Source organism: Ictalurus punctatus, chromosome 4, assembly GCF_001660625.3.
Source record: "Ictalurus punctatus breed USDA103 chromosome 4, Coco_2.0, whole genome shotgun sequence".
Lineage (NCBI taxonomy): Eukaryota > Metazoa > Chordata > Actinopteri > Siluriformes > Ictaluridae > Ictalurus > Ictalurus punctatus.
Genome location: NC_071284.1, coordinates 8,436,008 through 8,456,206, shown reverse-complemented (window position 1 = coordinate 8,456,206; position 20,199 = coordinate 8,436,008). Strand labels below are relative to the sequence as shown.

The 20,199-nt window shown below is 38.2% G+C and overlaps 1 protein-coding gene across 2 annotated transcripts in view; it reads left to right on the top strand.

Annotated features, from left to right (window-relative positions):
- Positions 1–20,199, top strand: part of bicd1a (bicaudal D homolog 1a) — a 37,811-nt gene that overhangs the window by 12,645 nt on the left and 4,967 nt on the right. For both annotated transcript variants that reach the window (XM_017465166.3, XM_047152753.2), the window contains exons 2-7: positions 3,399–3,611; positions 10,064–10,216; positions 11,827–12,300; positions 16,277–17,389; positions 19,149–19,300; positions 19,401–19,611. In XM_017465166.3, coding sequence (XP_017320655.3) covers positions 3,399–3,611; positions 10,064–10,216; positions 11,827–12,300; positions 16,277–17,389; positions 19,149–19,300; positions 19,401–19,611 — 2,316 coding nt within the window. The remainder of the gene's footprint in view (positions 1–3,398; positions 3,612–10,063; positions 10,217–11,826; positions 12,301–16,276; positions 17,390–19,148; positions 19,301–19,400; positions 19,612–20,199) is intronic.

Sequence of the window (20,199 nt, the reverse complement as noted above, 5' to 3'; positions counted from 1 at the left end):
ATCATTCAGTTAGTTTATCTGTGTTGTATTAAAAGCAATCTTACAGTCTGCCTGTCCCTCTGCTATCCTCACTGCTTTTTGTTGGTTATGCCAGCGACAGTGTGACCAATTAGCACTTGGCATCTGCCAACTATCTTTGAAGGAAGCTGCCATTGCTTCACAGATGTGTGAAAATACACTCTGGGGAAAAAAAAAAATTCATACGTGCAACTCTGCATTTTGAGCCAATGAATGTGAATTATTAATACAAACAGTGAGACTGCAGTAGAGCCAAGTGGATTTCATACACACTTTAGTAGTTTTCTTACAATATAAACATAATAGTGTTAAGTCGTGAGAAATTGCTCATATAAAGCATGAAGTGCTGCAGAGCAAATGTAGGTGATGATAAATGATCTGTCCACCAGAAGACTTCAGCATAGTCAGTAGTGCTTATCCCACACACTGTCTGCTTCTGCACACTCACAAATATTCATCTAATAACAGCTGATAAAATGGTGCAGAGAGAAGGCGGTTCCGTTCGACCGCAGCAAATTAACAAATCGTATAGAAAAAAATCACCAGTTACCTTATTACTAATGTATTGTAGTGAAAAAACATGGGTCATAGGACAACATTGCAGTTATATGTGCTGGTGAGGTATTAAAGCTTCCATACTGTCAGATAAATGACTGAAGAGAAACTTCACAGCTCTACAGTTTGATCCTGAGCTCGGTTACTGTCTGTGAATAGTTTTGTTGTACAGTATGTGTTCTCTGTTGACAATCTTGGTTTCCTCCAGCTTTCCTCTCACCCAATAAAAACAGGTAGGTAGGTGAAGTGTGAATCAGTCAGGATGTACATTGGATTATGAAGTAATTTTCTGATTTTCCCTCTAATGAAAGCAGGCAGAAACTTGTAGAAGAGGAATAGTTTTATTGAAGCTTCATTTACATTCACAAGTGTTGTACCGTCAGTGTTCAGTCTTCAACTAGGTGTTGTACCGTCAATGTTCAGTCCTCTACTAGGTGTTGTACCGTCAATGTTCAGTCCTCTACTAAGTGTTGTACCGGCAATGTTCAGTCCTCTACTAGGTGTTGTACTGTCAGTGTTCAGTCCTCTACTAGGCGTTGCAACGTCAGTGTTCAGTCCTCTACTAGGTGTTGCAACATCAGTGTTCAGTCCTCTATTAGGTGTTGCACCGTCAGTGTTCAGTCCTCAACAACTCTCCCTACATACAAAAACATTATTATGTTTTTAAATTATTATGTTTTTAATTAAAATTAGAATGTCCCTCTTTTCCTATTTGAATGCTGAAAGTTGAAGACAGTCCCTGTTGTGAAATATCCTTCTCCATCTTTTTTTTTGAGATACTGACAGCATTGACAGATGAGACCATATTCGACTGACCCTTAAACCACTAACCAGCATTATTTTAATGTTTATTTTAGTGTTCACATGGTATCATAAAGGCATGTCCAGGCTGGTTGGTTGTGTTTTGCTGATTTGCTTACTTGCTTTAACTGAGGTATGCCTTATTACAGTTTGGACAATAAAGAAAACGTATGGTATTTCAGGCATACTGCTGAATCTGCCTTGAACTTTACTCCTGCCTGCTGTTGTTCTTTCTTTACAATATTTCCTTATCCTAGTGATTTTGATTTATTTGTTCCAGATCTGCATGATTTACAGTTTTTACCCCATGCATACATAGGACTCTGTAAAATTGATGATCTCAAAAATTGAAAAATATTCGCATCTCAGTGTCATGGTAGAAATCGGATGATGGCGGTATGTGCAGTGTAGGACTAATGTGGTCCGTGCCCTGTCAGCAGCTGTTCAGTCATGGAGCTGCTCTCATAATGCATCGATTTATTTTTTTTGTGTGCCCTTCATGACATATCTTTCCCTCCATTTTCCAAGTAAGCAAGCCATTGATTTTCTTGTTGGATGGGAGCCTACTGTAGGATCTCCATTTATCTTCAGTATATAATAGCTCCAGAGAAAACTAGGAAAATATACTATAGATGGCAGAAACATTTGGTCTTAATATTGAACCTCAGTGGTTTGTAGTTATGATAATTGTAGTTTTACCTTTTTCAGTGATAAATTATGTGAAATTAGTGTCTAAAACATGTAAACTAAGACTTTAGTGGTCTGCATCATGCGACTGAGAAACAGGAAACCGTACAGTCATTTGTCCTGAAGATTTTCCCATGCCAGAAATATTACTGAATGTTACAAAGAGCTTATGACCAAAGCTACTTCCATAAATGTTAAATAAATATCTCTTTATAGAGAACGTCACCTTCCAGCTATCCATTTTCTGTACGGCTTATCCTACACAGGGTCGAGGGGGAGCCTTGAGCCTATCCCAGGGGAATGAGGGAACAAGGCAGGGGATACCATGGACCAGGGTGCAAACCTCAGGGCACAATCGCACACACCCTCACACACTACGTACAATTTAGAAATGCCAATCAGCTTATAACACATGTCTTTGGACCGGGGGAGGAGACCGCACACAGGGAGGTGGCAGACATCGAACCCCCAACCCCAGAGATGCAAGGCACACACTAATTCACCATGCCCCCGAACTTCACCATATCAACGCTTTTCATTTTTATATAACACGTTTTTTTAAAACTATTTTTTAGTTAATTACTCCGAGCAGCCACCATACGAGTCGCTGTTACTGCTGACATAAAAACATTAGAATGAGTACATTAATATAAACCTATAATTTTTCAATTAGAGCCTGAACTCCAGTCAGAGCTGCTGTTATAGAAAATTTATCATCACATTCTGACCAATCAGATTTGAGAATCCAACAGCGCAGTGGTGTAATAAAGATTCGATCTGTTCTATTCTAAAAGATATATATATATATATATATATATATATATATATATATATATATATATATATATATATATATATATATATACACTGCTGTTTTCTGAACTGAACACCCTCTCTTTATGTCCTGATCCTGAACTTCTAGCTTCTAATGTATCTTGCAAAGGTTTGTTTATAGTAGGTGTTGTTTTCCAATCAAGGCAGGATGCTTCAATCATGATGTATTGGATCTAAGCAGTAGGGAAAACCTGTGTCAGGAGAATTGGAACAGTGTTTTTATTGAACAGAGCAAGGTGCTGAAATATTATCTCATTTACCTTCCAGTGTACCTGCAGCAGTCAGGCCTCTGTGAAGGTGAGGAGAACGTAGGACGTGTCTTCATGCTGAAAAGTTCATCAACTTTCTTAACTAATGCACTGGAATTGAAGATTGAATTCTTCTACCTCATAACCCCATAACATGGGCATAATCTCCAGAAACATAATATAAATTTACATAACTGCGTTTTGCGTCGAGATCCCAGTCTTGGTGACTAATCTCCATCTCTTTGGTTTCTGCAGGCATTTGGGCAGGCGTACTCTAACCAGCGTAAAGTGGCAGAGCATGGTGAGACGAATGAGGAGACACTTCTGCAGGAGTCCGCCTCCAAAGAGGCATACTACAAGAATCGCCTGCTAGAGTTGCAGACGGAGCTCGACCTGAGTCGCTCAGTGGCTTCTAACACACAGGCGGAGAACGAACGGCTTAACATGCTGCTCCAGGACTTAAGAGAGGTCGGTTTACATTGGAATGATCCTAAAATGGAGATAATTCTGCAGGGTTTTTTGTGGTTTATAATGAACCTAAATTATGTCCATGTACTGTACATCCAATCAGATTTGCAATTTGCTGACAACTTTTATTCAGCACAACTTGACCCTTGCTCAAGGACCCAACAGTAGCAACCTGGTAATGCTGGGGTTTGAACTCACAACTTGAACTTACAGCTTTTAGGTCAGGGCATTATTTCACTTCAGCAGGTCTTGACCAGGGTCATCCAGAGTGTGTGCATGTGTGTGTTATTGTGTTTGTGTCAGCAGTCATCACAGGCCAGGGGTGGTGTCCGGGTCAGAGACTGTCGCCATGAACTATTGTAGAGGGAAAATCCGTTACTGAGCTGGGGAATAAGGGGAATGTCCTGAGGTCGGCATAAAGACACACTACACACAAATATACACACAGAGCCTCTCTAGTCCCATAAGAGTCCTATAAGATCAGTCAGATGCTATTTTCCACTGGACACGCAAAACTTTATCACAGGTTTTGCCACATACAGTGGTGTGCGAAAGTCTTAGGCACCCTATTCTTTTTAGTACAAGCTTTGTTATAGATTTTTATTTTATGACTTCTACATTATCGAGTCAGTACGAAAACATTTTAGATTCCAAAACATTAGTTTTCCAGCACCAAATGAAATGTTACAGAAAAATCTTTGTATGTCAGTAAAGAAACCAGTGGTAAGAGACACTTTCAAACAAAAAACACAATGAAGGCTGATGGGTTTTGCTGCAAAATAAGAAGCAAGTGCGACGGTCAAAGTCTCCAGAAGAACTGTGGCTGGTTCTGCAAGATGCTCAATAAAACTTACAGCTCATTTCCTTATAACACTGCACAAATTCTACCTGAGAGTACTTTTTTGTTTTTAAAGCAAAGGGTCATCACATCAAGTATGGCATTTGTTTCATTTATTACTGTTTACTGCTCTTTATAGTGTTTTGTTTTTTTTATGTAGAAACATTTAATTTCATTATTTTTTGAAGGCATCTTTGCTCTACAGCATTTCTTTGCATGTGCCTAAGACTTTTACACAGTACTGTATCTTAAAAAATGGATGTATAAAACTGACAAAAATCACTGTTAACGTAGTTCTGATATGTGTGTCTATAGATTTTACACTGAGAATACATCAGTTGGAATATGCCTGTGCTTGGAATATTGTTTCCAAGATGGTGGCGCGGTAGCACACAACAGCCACTTTGGGTCCAGATGTTACACCTAGCCTGTGGTGCATGTTACACCTAGCCTACAGCAATTGGGATTTTTATTATTATTATTATTATTATTATTTAAATATTTTTTTTATATACAGTTTACAGTGTATTTATTGTCCTGTTCTGTGTATTTATTGTCTTGCACTCGTCTCACACTGTTGTGTATTTGCACTTTATGCAGTCCTCTGTACTGTTCTGTGTTGCACCATGGTCCTGAAGAAACGACATTTCGTTCCATGCTATATAGAGGAATGACAGTAAAAACTTACTTGACTTGACTTGACTTGATTTGTGGATAATGATGCTCAGATCAGCACCATGTCTTAGTTTTAGGGCACATAGAAATGCTGTAGAGCAAAGATGCCTTCAAAATTATTGAAATTAAATGCTTTTAAATTTGAAAAAAATCTATAAAGAGCAGTAAACAGTAATAAATGAAACAAAGTCAATATTTGATTACAGTTTACTTAAAAAATGTGTAGTCTCAGGTAGAATTAGTGCAGTTTTATTAGGAAATGAGCTGTAAGTTTCATTGAGTATCTTGCAGAACCTGCCACGGTTCTTCTGGAGACGTTGTCTGTCGCACTTGCTTCTTATTTTTGCAGCAAAATCCAGCAGCCTTCATTGTGTTTTTTTTTTGTTTGTTTGTTTGAAAAGTGCTCTCTCACGTAACATGCTGCTTTCTTTACTGACATACAAGCATTTTTCTGTAACATTTAATTTTGTGCTGGAAAACTGTTTGGGAATCAAAAATGTACTGACTGTTTTTGTACTGACTCGATAACACAGAAGTCACAAAATAAAAATGTATAACAAAGTTTGTACTGAAGGAATAGTGTGCCCCAGACTTTCACAGTACTGTTTGTTTTTATTTCCTGGTACTGCTGAATTATGTCTCATGCTGGTTTTTTACTACGATGCAGAGGTGTGTTTTATCCCAACATTCTGGGCTGTGTCACTTTCTGGGTCAGATCCAGCATCACACTGCTGCACTGCTGCTGAACCCTGGGTGTGTGTGTCTGTGTGTTTGTGTGTGTGTAGCAGTGATTAGCAGTGTCACAATAGTCTCCTACTGGGTGATAATCATTCACTAATCCTCTGGACTTTACATCCAGGTCATTTGTAGTTGAGAACACAGCCATGCTGTGAATACACACTGATTCAACACATCCTCTGCGAATGCTGAGTTGTACACACTAATCAATAACGCCGCTCACCTTTTCAAGGTCACCTTTGAGGACCTAATATAACAGCCTAATATAACATTTTGTATTATTGAAAAGCTTCAAATGGCTTTAGCGTACTGTAAAGCGAAGATTACTATAGAGAGTTATTGTACAGTTCATCTAGAAAAGATGCTATTAGTATAGATTACTGAGAAATATTTATTAGCATAATATAAAGTATTGTAAGTCTGAAAACCAGAGGCTCTTTCTGAGGAGCTGGTAGAGTAACAGTAGAGAACAGGGATAAGGGCATCTCTCAGCTGAGCACAAATGGCTGCAGTGTGTTTAAAATAGAGAAAGATTCACTTCACTGTGTCTCTACAAGACCTGGCCAGACACACACACACACACACACACACACACAAACACACAGTTTCTGAATCAGCACTTCTGTGAGCACCTTCACTCAGCACTGGGATTTCACTCTGTATGTTTGCACAGGTCAGCAGTATTTGGAAATGTGGGAATATTTTCAGAGAGCGATGGTCTCCAAGTGTCTAAAATAGAGATGGCACCGATCCGATTCCCGAGCCGATACCAGCAAAAAAAATTTGATGTACAGTGAGGGAAAAAAAAGTATTTGATCCCCTGCTGATTTTGTACGTTTGCCCACTGACAAAGAAATGATCATTCTATAATTTTAATGGTAGATTTATTTGAACAGTGAGAGACAGAATAACAACAAGAAAATCCAGAAAAACGCATGTCAAAAATGTTATAAATTGATTTGCATTTTAATGAGGGAAATAAGTATTTGACCCCTCTGCAAAACATGACTTAGTACTTGGTGGCAAAACCCGTGTTAGCAATCACAGAGGTCAGACCACCAGGTTTAGGTGTAGTTGGCCACCAGGTTTGCACACATCTCGGGATTTTGTCCCACTCCTCTTTGCAGATCTTCTCCAAGTCATTAAGGTTTCGAGGCTGACATTTGGCAACTCGAACCTTCAGCTCCCTCCACAGATTTTCTATGGGATTAAGGTCTGGAGACTGGCTAGGCCACTCCAGGACCTTAATGTGCTTCTTCTTGAGCCACTCCTTTGTTGCCTTGGCCGTGTGTTTTGAGTCATTGTCATGCTGGAATACCCATCCACGACCCATTTTCAATGCCCTGTCTGAGGGAAGGAGGTTCTCACCCAAGATTTGACGGTACATGGCCCCGTCCATCGTCCCTTTGATGCGGTGAAGTTGTCCTGTCCCCTTAGCAGAAAAACACCCCCAAAGCATAATGTCTCCACCTCCATGTTTGACAGTGGAGATGGTGTTCTTGGGGTCCTAGGCAGCATTCCTCCTCCTCCAAACACGGCGAGTTGAGTTGATGCCAAAGAGCTCCATTTTGGTCTCATCTGACCACAACACTTTCACCCAGTTGTCCTCTGAATCATTCAGATGTTCACTGGCAAACTTCAGACGGGCATGTACATGTGCTTTCTTGAGCAGGGGGACCTTGCGCGCGCTGCAGGATTTCAGTCCTTCACGGCGTAGTGTGTTACCCATTGTTTTCTTGGTGACTATGGTCCCAGCTGCCTTGAGATCATTGACAAGATCCTCCCGTGTAGTTCTGGGCTGATTCCTCACTGTTCTCATGATCATTGCAACTCCACGAGGTGAGATCTTGCATGGAGCCCCAGGCCGAGGGAGATTGACAGTTCTTTTGTGTTTCTTCCATTTGTGAATAATCGCACCAACTGTTGTCACCTTCTCACCAAGCTGCTTGGCAATGGTCTTGTAGCCCATTCCAGACTTGTGTAGGTCTACAATCTTGTCCCTGACATCCTTGGAGAGCTCTGTGGTCTTGGCCATGGTGGAGAGTTTGGAATCTGATTGATTGATTGCTTCTGTGGACAGGTGTCTTTTATATAGGTAACAAGCCCTTGAAGAGTGTGCTCCTAATCTCAGCTCGTTACCTGTATAAAAGACACCTGGGAGCCAGAAATCTTTCTGATTGAGAGGGGGTCAAATACTTATTTCCCTCATTAAAATGCAAATGTCTGTCTCTCACTGTTCAAATAAATCTACCATTAAAATTATAGACTGATCATTTCTTTGTCAGTGGGCAAACATACGAAATCAGCAGGGGATCAAATACTTTTTTCCTGTATCTTTTTTTCTCACTGTATCAGATATCCAAGAAAAAGAACAAATTCAGTCCAAAAAGATCCAATTCTGTTAAGAATATACAAATCCCCAGTGTACACCCAGAATGTTGATTTAACACTTCATTTGTGTCTAATTGGACATGTACAGTATAAATACTGTAGGGTATTAATTCAACATTGGGGATTTTTCCTGTGTAGTCTGAAATATCAAAGAATTGCTTATAGTACAACAACATAAAGCAGGTTAAAGGTCATGTGATAACAACACTAGCCACATGGCATAGCATTAACAACAGCAAAACAATCCATGAGCTATTCAGCAAAGTAAATGTGTGGGAGTTACCATCATGTCAGTGTAGAAATAATTTCAATAAGGGAAGTTTCTTCTGAAAAAAATGTGTGTATGTATATGTGTGTATGTATATGTGTGTATGTGTATATATATATATATATATATATATATATATATATATATATATATATATATATATATATATATATATATATATATATATATAAAATGTGTGTGTGTGTGTGTGTGTGTGTGTGTGTGTGTGTGTGTGTGTGTGCATTATAAAATATGGCTTGTTGTTTTTTGTTTTGTTTTTTTTTGGGGGGGGGGGGTATTTACAGTATGTATTTTTCCCTGTTTTATAAGTGAAATGCTTTAGTTACAAAATTGTTTTTAAAGCTTAGTAGTCTATAAAGGAAAAAAATATCCGATGGGTATCAATATCAGCTGATGGAAAATGGGGTTGCATAAAAAGAAGCATTTATCAACATGAGCATGAAGTAATAAGAATAGTATTTTCTGTCTATATTAACATGCATGGCTTTGTAACTCACTAAAGAAGGGACAGGTGATGTTATAATAATTAATGTGAGCATTTGGGGGGGGTTGTTTGTTTTTAAAGATTGCTTGCTCAAGCATAAACATTTCATTTTGAATTTTGAGTTTAACATAATCCTATTCCAAGCGTTGTAACAGCAGTCCTGCTCTGAGATTTTAATTGGCACTGCAAGAATTTTGTTGTTGGCTGTCTTTGGTCACAAAGGCACTAAATTGAACATGTCTCATTATGCGTTCTAAGACTGATCTCAACTAGGAAGTGTATACTTAAGAGCATTGCACAAGGATTTCTAAAGGGGTTCTACATTGAATCTTTTCTAACAAGGAAAGCAAACTCAAGAACCCATTATGGTGCTACATTGAACACAATCTCTAGACTCTGAGCAAAGTTTTATTTATGATATTCTTTCAGCATACCAAAGGTATGGTAATGGTTTTACCCCAAGGGCGCCTTTATCTTCCTAGTGCCCGGTCATACTCTGCATACTCTACATCTGGAGAGTTCTTTGTTCTATTTTCTGTATGTGGAGCTCAGTGAGGGAGATAATGCAGACATCAGTGTTTCCTTACAAGTAGAGCAATTTATTACCCAGCATCCACATTAGCAGAAGCATGGACAGATTGAGAACACGACCGTACACCATAAAGGAAGAGTAATGAAGCATTATAAAGGTGTTAAAGGGGTTGTGTGACAATGATCGTGTGTACAGTGTTTCCTGTATGTGGTATTGGGGGGGAAATAAACGTACAGGTTTAATAAACTGGTTTAGGAGCCATTGCTCTAGAGTGATCTTGAGTAGAGCTTCTGTTGACTGCTTCGCTAGCAAAAAATATGCGATTTTACTGTGATGTAGTGATGAATAATTTCTATGTAATTGATGTTTTGACCTGTATTCCATCCTCTGTTTCTATGTTTACTGCAACAGAGATGGAAAGAAGCGCCGTTTTCTTTTCCCTCTTGTTAGTTACAGAATAACAAGATGTTTTTTCATCTCTAGCCGTTTCACTGTTTTGTTGCAGAGTAACGAGATGCTGGAGCTGCAGAAGGCCAGGATGAGAGAAGAGATTAAGGAGTATAAATTCAGAGAAGCCAGATTGCTGCAGGACTACACTGAGCTGGAGGAGGAGAACATCACACTACAGAAACTCGTGTCCACACTCAAGCAGAACCAGGTGAACGCACACAAACAGTCACTCACACACTTGTTGAACACTGTTGAATCCTGTTTTTTATGATAACTATTAAAGCCTTAATGTGAACACTTATCTGACTGAATGAACATTTACACAGATAAACTTGTACTTGCTACCCAATAACTCTAAGACAAATAGCTTAATTGAGGAATAATTACACTGCATACAGTGTATAACAGCATATAACATATAACAGCAGCTCTGACAGTAGTGCCAGCTGTAAGATGAATAACAGGTTTATATTATCGCACTCATTCATTATTTACTATATTTCTATAGTAACAATTAACACAGATAGCTGTATGATGGATGTGTTGCATAAATTTATTTATTTTATTTTTTTTTAAAGTGTAATTATGTATATGGTGAGGTTTTCTGTGAGGAGATGTATTTTGTATTTCTGAAAAGAGTCTCCAGGGTCCGTGCTTTGTAACAGAATATGTCAGAGCTTAAATCTTTCACATGGAGGGCTTTGCAGTTTCTCTGCAACATGACAAGATGCTTTTTTTTTTTTTTTTGTCTTATTAACTTTAAGAAAAAAAGAGGGCCTGGTGAGGGAACGACTGTTTATTGCTGCTGTAATGTAAGTGATAACAGGTACTAACTTTTTTGTGGACATTCCACAACATTAAATGTAACTATAGATGGATAAAAAAGTATGGTGTGTAAGAGCAGAGGCCGGGAACCTTTTCAGATGGCAGAGTCATAAAAGCCAAAAGTTTTTTTTGTTTTCATTACAGAGCCGGAGAAACATTTTTTTGACGTTTTTATAGATGTCTCCTTATTATTCTAATTATTATTTTTACTGTTATTGCATAGTTTTAAAAAGTGGTAATGTAATTAAGGTCATTTCACATTTTCCGTGTTCTTGAACGAACAGCCTGCAGTTCACCTAATAGGCCTGTGGGTGGCACTTGGACTTCATTTAACCAACTATGATAGTTTTATCAAATGGTAAATCAATACAAGATGCAGTACATAAGTAAGAGTAAATTGAACGCTACTTACCATTAATGCGACTTCTAAATATGCAAATTCGTCTGTCTGTTCGAACTGGAAAGAACAATACTCGTCTTGTCACCTTTGTTAATAAATTAAAAACCAACTGGCTGTGTAGTTTTCAACTGATTTATGAATTAGACCAGGAAATTACCACTCTGTTGCACATTGTCCAATGAAATTTGAGATTGTTGTGCCACATCACGACTGGTTGGTGTCTACATGAAGTACGGGCATCAATTATGAATTGTGTAATATTTTCAAACATATACTACATAGAGTTTTAATTGAATCGACACTAGCTTCCGTGATTCGTGATTGTTATTTATTTATTTATTTATTTATTTATTTATTTTTCAGCCATTCACTGAAATCACTGAAAGAGCCATATATGGCTCGTCATAGGTTCCCGACTTGCGTAAGAGGAATAAAACACTTATATGATATGCTTCAGCTTCATGGTGGTAATGGCCTCTCTGTCATTACACCACCCCGTCATTATTATTTATTATTTATAGGATTATTTACCTATGACAGCACTCTTCATCATGTTTTAATCCTTACATAAAGACAACTTCTTCTGTTCACAGGTGGAGTATGAGGGTTTAAAACACGAAATCAAAGTTCTGGAGGAAGAAACAGTTCTGCTAAATAGCCAATTAGATGACGCGTTGCGTTTAAAGGACATCTCTGAGGGACAGTTAGAAGAGGCGCTGGATGCTCTGAAGATTGAACGAGAACAGAAGAACAGCCTAAGGAAGGAGCTAGCCCACCACCTCAGCCTGTCTGACAGTGTGTATGGAACCAGCACACAGATCCCCATCTCTGTTGTAGAGGGATTAAAGTTTGCAGAGGAGCCAACCACCAATGCCACCTTGGCCTCCGGATCTAATCCCAATAATGAGGACAGTAACAGGTGTAACGGCTGTAATGGCCATGGGCCGAAAATGAACAGTGACTACCACCGGCCGGGTGGGAGGAAAGAATTGCTGAACCCTGTGTCTGATCTGTTCAGTGAACTCAACCTGTCTGAAATCCAGAAATTGAAACAGCAACTCTTACAGGTCAGTCACAAGTATAAGCTGGATCCTATATCATTTATATATAAATGTGATATATATATATATATATATATATATATATATATATATATATATATATATATATATATATATATATATATATACATATACATATACATATATATATATACATATATTTGTGTGTTTGTGTGTGTATAAGGACATTTAACCATAAGCATAATTCATGCTGAGAATGCCAACCACTTTTTAAAATTCTACACATTTTTGTGCACATTTCATTTTTAAATCTCTAGTCTGCAGAAAATCTTTCATATATTAAATGATAGATATTATTAAGATTTTGAGGAAAGGTTACCCTGAACATTATGGCCCAAGCATGTCTGCAATGAATCATATTTTCACCACAATCATAATATTTGCTTTCATTTATTAATTACACCTGTCATTTTGGTAATCTAAGATAAAATAAGCTTTGGTCATTTCTTACTATTAAACTGGCACAATGCTCTGGCAGTGCTGTGCATTGTTTATAGGTTTATAGGGGTTTCTTTCTAAGCTTATACACTTATAGGGATGCTAGGTAATCAGGTTTATTGATTGTTACAAGCATATTTGGAAATCCTTAACACTGGTTTTTGTTAGAGCCAAGTTCAATAGATACACTCATTGAGCACTTTATTAGGAACACTATACTAAGTGATTTCAATGCTTCATGGCATGGATTCCACAAGATGTTGGAAACCTTCCTTTGAGATTCTGGTCCATGTTGACATGATTGCATCATGCAATTCCTGCAGATTTTTCAGGTGCAGTTTCATGCTGCGAATCTCCTGTTCTACCACATCCCAAAGGTGTTCTACAGGATTCAGTCCGGTGACTGGGATGGCCGCTGAAGAACACTGTCATGTTCATGAAGCCATTTTGAGATGACTTTTGCTATGTTGCATGGTGTATTATCATCATGCTGGAAGTAGTCGTTCGAAGACGGGTAAATTGTGGTGATGAAAGGATGCACATGGACAGCAACAATACTCCAATAGTTTGTGGCATTCACGCAATAATTATTTGGTAGTAACAGACCCAAAATGTGCCAGGGAAACATTTCCCACACATTACACCACCTCCACCAGCCTGGACTGTTGACACAAGGCAGGTTGTGTCCATGGATTCATGCTGTTGCTGCCAAATTCTGACCCTACTATCTGTGTGCATCAGCAGAAATTTGAGATTCATTAGAACTGTCCAGTTTTGGTGAGCCTGTGCCCACTGCAGCCTCAGCTTACAGTTACAGAAATACACTGAGATCATGTTTTTCCTCTTTCTGATGGATGATGTGAACATTTCCCAAAGCTACTGGCCTGTATCTGCATGATTTTATTCAGTTCACTGCTGCCACACGATTGGCTGATTGGATAATTGCACGAATGAGTAGGTGTACAGGTGTTCCAAATAAAGTGTTTGGTGAGTGTATGTACTAACACACTATTAAGACACATGTGACTATTCACATTAATCTGGGATAAGTTCTTTTTTTCCTATGTGGAAATATGTCCTATATAGGTTAAATGTGTGCTATATTATTGTACTTAATCTTACATTTGGAAGGTGTGTGGGGGGAAAAGGGAGTTTATTTAACATTTATAACAGACATTCAATTAATGTCTTGGCTTGATTCAAAGATTTCTACATTTAAAGGATTATGGATTTATAATGCTCAGTACAAAGTAAAATGCAGTTTCATTTAGTTATGATTATATTGTTGTGCAGCCATAAGCTCATGCATTCACCTCATTTAAAGTCTTAACCTAGCTACCCTGACTATTCACAATCGATCCAAATTACCCACGTTTAATCAATAGAGTATTTAGAGTGAGAACTGGGTCTTTATAGACCATCTATGTTAATGAGCAGTTATTGACTACAACCTGAGCTTTTTATTTTGAAAAGAAGGCCTGCTTCTAACAGGAACCTCTCATATGAACACACAGCATCATCTGAAGCATTACCTTTCCTATCAGTAACTCAGTAAACTTCCGATATGATTCTAGACAGCATAGCCTATGGAAAATGCCTTATTAGGAAAGAAGATAAGACAAGAAGTAAAGAAAGACTTTTGCCAAGACTGATGACATGGTTACAGTAGCTTCAATTTCTAAGCAGTGTGGTTATACTTCAGTGGGATTTGATTTGAAGGTCGATTGTCTTGAATCCAGATACAGTATCATGACTCATGTGGAGTGGATTTAGTAGGATTATGATTTATGGGAAGTGTAGCTGTGACTATACTTGACTCATAACAGAACCATTAGTGATGATTCTCCAGATTTAGATTAAGATATCTTACTCGTTTCCAGGGACAGTTTTCATTTCTATTATAAAATCCTATGACTTGGATTGTGTTTTTTGTGTGAGTTTTTAATGTTTTGTTGGTATGGAGAAAAAATAGAAAATAAGTGAGGTATTTGTATAATGACAGCAGGTTTATTTAGTGCCATCAGGATATAGAAGACCTATATTACAGTGTAATATCGTCAGATCCATCTGTCAGTGCTTATATGTACAAGCCATGAGGTCATCTTACACAGACTGTGTGTGCACGCGTGCGCTTGTGTCATTGGCATGTTCATTGGGAAACAGTAGGGGACAGGAATAGAAACTCTACCTCTACTCCAACACAAATCTTTTGCACACAGAGCTACATATTAGTACTGCAGCTGTGACAAGCCTGACATATCCTATGTATAATAGGATCCCATTGTAGTGTCAGTATAACTACAGTGCCCTCCACTAATATTGACACCCTTGGTGAATATTAACAAAGAAGGCTGTGAAAAATTGTCTTTATTGTTTAACCTTTTGATCTGTTGTTAAAAAAATTCTGAAAACTACTCGGCTCTCATGGATATCATACAATTGCAAACACAACACCGGTTTATGAAAAAAAAAATCCTGTTCTTAGTCAGATAGGTGTACTATAAAAGTGTAAAATATCAATTGGAATATACTTCAAATATATTATTCGCATATGAATTGATAGGGGTGCCAATAATTGTGGTAGATGTATATTTAACATTTTTTTCATAAACCTGTGTTGTGTTTGCAGTTGTTTGATATCCATGAGAGCAGAGTATTTTTGTTGTGTTGTTGTTGTTGTTGTTGTTTTTAACAAAAGATCAAAAGGTTAAAAAATAAAGACAATTTTTCACAGCCTTCTTTGCTCATATTTACCAAGGGTGCCACTATAGGAGGGCACTGTACATTGCCTACTTTGAAATCATTTAATTTATGTAGTATTCGTTATTAAATGCACAACAAATATAAGAGTAACCTGGCATTACATACATATAGTCAGTCACATTCTTATTGCATAAATGCTTGACTGTTTTTTAATTTATTTATTTATTTTTACTCATTTTAAAATAATTTTTTTTGTAATGGTAAAATACTTTGTAATGGAATGATGTACACTAATTTTGAACAGTGTTTTCAATCAAAGCCACAATATTACTTGAATATATTAATACTTTGTTGCTTTTTAGCAACCATTAACACATTTGACACTCGACTGGGAAACTGATCTTTCGCAATAGAGTCCTCCCTTTAAAAAAAAAAAAAAAAATGTCATTGATATAGTGACACTTTCTGGAAGTAGGTAGGTGTATTTAACATTTATGGAAGGAGCCTTCAGCATCAGTGCTTTGTAACGGTCAGTAAGTTTTCCACCATGGGAGAGACTTTAGCCTCTGGTTAATCCTTAACATGACAAGCTGTAGGTTTTCATCTCAAATACAGTGTAAGACTAGTAGGAAAGAATGTAGTATGTCATTGTCTTCAATAGGATGGTGTGGCTCTGGTTACTAAAACAGCGAAAGGGAAATACCTCAACAAATAGAGGATATACTGTATATTGTATATACAGTATATCTCATATTACTCAAGAATTTCCACTATGCAGGGGTTCTTCTACTAATTTCATATGTATAATCCCTTCCACTAGGTGGAGCGTGAAAATGCCACCCTACTGACTAACCTGCAGGAGTCTCAGACCCAGCTACAACACACGCAAGGAGCTCTAACAGAGCAACACAAGCGTGTGAATTGCCTTACAGCACGTGTCAATGCTATGAAACGTCTGTGCAGTGACAAGCAGCTGGATGCTGAGGAGACCGAGAAAGGGGATACTCCTTTGAATGGCTGCCGTGAGTATGACGTCGACATTAATGGCATTGAGATCCTGGAATGTAAGTACAAGGTGGCTGTTACAGAGGTCATCGACCTGAAAGCAGAGTTGAAAGCCTTGAAGGAAAAGTACAATCAGTCTGTGGAGAGCCAATCAGAAGAGCGCAGCGAAAGTGAGGGGAAAGTGCAAGCACTTTATGATCATGTGACATCATTGGAGAGAGAGTGTCGTGAGAGCCGTGAGCGAATCACCAGCCTAGAGGCCGAGCTCCGATGCACATCATCCATGTCCAGTGAGAGTCAAGCTATGCTGAATGCTGCTCAGGATGAGCTAGTTACCTTCAGCGAAGAACTTGCCCAGCTTTATCATCATGTCTGCTTGTGCAACAACGAAACACCCAATCGTGTCATGCTGGACTACTACCGCCAGAGTCGTGTTACACGTAGCGGCAGTCTTAAAGGTACTGATGACCCACGTGCATTGCTGTCACCACGCCTTGCCCGTCGACTTGCTGCTGCCAACTCGTCAGATCCTTCTCGGAGCCCTCATGACTCACCCTTGAAGGAAGCATTGGGTGAAGGTGGTAAAGCAGAGACAGTGAGTCCCAATAGAACCCCATTTGGCTCCCCGGTCCACAGTGCCTCACCAGCTGCTTCACCCTTACCAGATGCAAACGGAGATCTTCGCAAAGAGCCTTTGAATATTTACAACTTGAATGCCATTATTCGGGACCAGATCAAGCACCTACAGAGAGCTGTGGATCGCTCACTGCAACTGTCCAGACAGAGGGCTGCTGCTCGGGAGCTGGCACCGATCTTTGACAAGGACAAGGAGACCTGCATGGAGGAGATCCTGAAGATGAAGTCCCTCTTGAGCACGAAGAGGGAACAGATAGCCACTTTAAGGCTTGTACTTAAAGCCAACAAACAGGTATGAAGAGTCCTTTTTTATAATGTAAATTGGTATTTTTCCTGTAAAAAGAAGGCCCCAGTGGGCATCTTGACAAAGTTGTCAATAGGATGTATAAGTTGTATATCAACGCATTTATAATCATTCCATTTATCAAAAATTCAGTTATTAGTCTACTCTGATATATGATACCAAATATTCCGTTGTAAATTTAATCAGTTTCATAGCTATTAAATAGTCAGATTGGTCTCATAATTGCACATTTTAAAGAATTTGTATGAAATGTTGTGTGTATGAGATGTGTGGTTAGGGGTCAATGCTTTCTTTACAATTTAATTCATAACAAAATGGTCCACTCTTTAGAATTCTTAAAGTAATTCAAGGTACATTACTTGCATTAAATGATTTTGTATGTGTTACAGCCTTTTAACATATTCTTAAGGTAGAACTTTCTACATCAGAATTTATTTATCCAGCTAGCTTGCCAAAAATCTTGGCTAGTTATAGCTAGATAGATAGAGAAAAAATGCTAGCTTTTAATAATGCTAGCTAGCCAGTGAAAGTACTGGTGTTTTATCAGTGTAGGTTTAACACAAAACTTAACCAGTTAGTATTGAGATTCAAAGGACTAATCTTACATTTTCACTTACAATGCCACAAGTCAAAATTAAGCAATTTCTAGACAAATCTCCTGTCATCAAACACAACAAGCTATTCATGTACAGCAGTTCAAAACAGTTTAAAAAGCGTTCCAGGTGAATACATTTCAAGCCTAAACATAGCTAGTCTATGAAATTTTTTTAAACATTTGGTGCCTCCTATTGGTAAGAGAAAAATAAGAAGGCTGAAGTGACACCTGAGCCTACGACAAAGGTCTCTTTTCAGATGGCAGAGCCATGAAAGGCAAAAAACAGATTTATTTTTTCTTTAAAGAGGAAAGTTATTATTATTATTATTATTATTTTTTTACATTTTTATATGCTTCTTCTTATAGTTTTAGTTATTATCTTTACTATTATTGCATAGTTATAAAATGGTAATGTAATTAAGGCCATTTCACATTTTGCATGTTCTTGACCGAACAGCCTGCACTTCACCTAATAGGCCTGTAGGTGGCACTTGGACTTCATTTAACCAACTATGATTGTTTTATCAAATGGTAAATCAATACAAGATGCAGTATGTAAGTAAGAGTAAATTGAACACTACTTACCATTAATGTGACTTCCAAATATGTATATTCGTCGGTCTGTTCGGATTGGAAAGAACGATATTTGTTTTGTTTTTTCTTTTAGCTATTTCACTTTTGTTAAAATCTGAAAACGGACTGGCTGTGTAGTTTTCAACCGATTTATGAATTAGAAAGGGGAAATTACCACTCTGATCCACACTGTCCAGTGAAATTTGAGCTTGTGCCACATCACGATTAGTTGGAGTCTAAATGACAAACGGGCATCAATTATAAATTATGTAATATTTTAAAATATGTAAAGTATTAATTGAATCAACACCCTAGCTTTCGTGATAAGTAATTGCTTTTATTCATTTATTCCTCCTTCAAGCCATTGGCAATTACTGAAAGAGCCATATATGGTTCGCGAGCCATAGGTTCCCAACCCCTGGTCTAGAAGAAGATATGTTTTTCCATTTTTTATTTTTTTTTACCAATTTGTTACATATAAAATATAGAATGTTTCCTAGATGCTCTCCAGGTTACAGTACATCTCTTTTCATTGCAAAAACAAAAATCTTTATAGTCTTGTGTGACATTTTTTTCCAGACTGCAGAAGTAGCCTTGGCTAACCTGAAGAGCAAGTATGAAAATGAAAAGACTATTGTGACAGAGACAATGATGAAGCTGAGGAATGAGCTAAAGGCTCTGAAAGAGGATGCAGCCACCTTTTCCTCTCTGAGGGCGATGTTTGCCACCAGGTACATTCATTTTGGAGTCCTCGGGCATTCATTCTAATAGGTGTATTGACCATTTTGAACTATTTTAAACTATTTTCTCCCTATTTCTCTCTCTCTGCAGGTGCGATGAGTATGTTACTCAGCTGGATGAGATGCAGAGGCAGCTGGCAGCAGCAGAAGATGAGAAAAAGACTCTTAATTCCCTGCTCCGCATGGCCATCCAGCAGAAGCTGGCTCTCACACAGCGCTTGGAAGACCTGGAGTGTGATCATGAGCAGTCACATCGTGGCCGTGTAGTAAAGATGCCCAAAATCAAAACCATTCCTCCGAAGGTAAGTTGCAAAACTATGCTTACTACACTGTACTAGCCATACTATACCATTAGCCTACTTATTTCAAAACAATATGGCCATCATTGCAATATAGAACTCAATCACAGTTCTCAGACTTACCTGTAGGTACTACAGTAGAGAACAATATATATATATAGTTTGTTTGTTAAATATAGGTGTGCAACAATTACTGGCACCCTTTTAGTCAGTACTTTGTGCTATCTCCCTTTGCCAAGATAACAGCTCTGTGTCTTCTCCTATAATGTCTGACGAGGTTGGAGAATATATGGCAAGGGATCTGAGGCCATTCCTCCATACAGAATCTCTCCAGATCCTTCAGATTTCAAGTGTTTATTTTGATGTATGTTTTGGAACATTGTCCTGCTGGAAGATCCAACCACGGCCCATTTTCAGCTTTCTGCCAGAGGCAGTCAGGTTTTCATTTAATATCTGTTGATATTTGAGAGTCCATGATGCCATGTATCCTAATAAAATGTCCAGGTCCTCTGGCAGAAAAACAGACAAAACATTAAAGACCCACCACCATATTTAACCGTGGGCATGAGGTACTTTTCCATATGGCTAGCT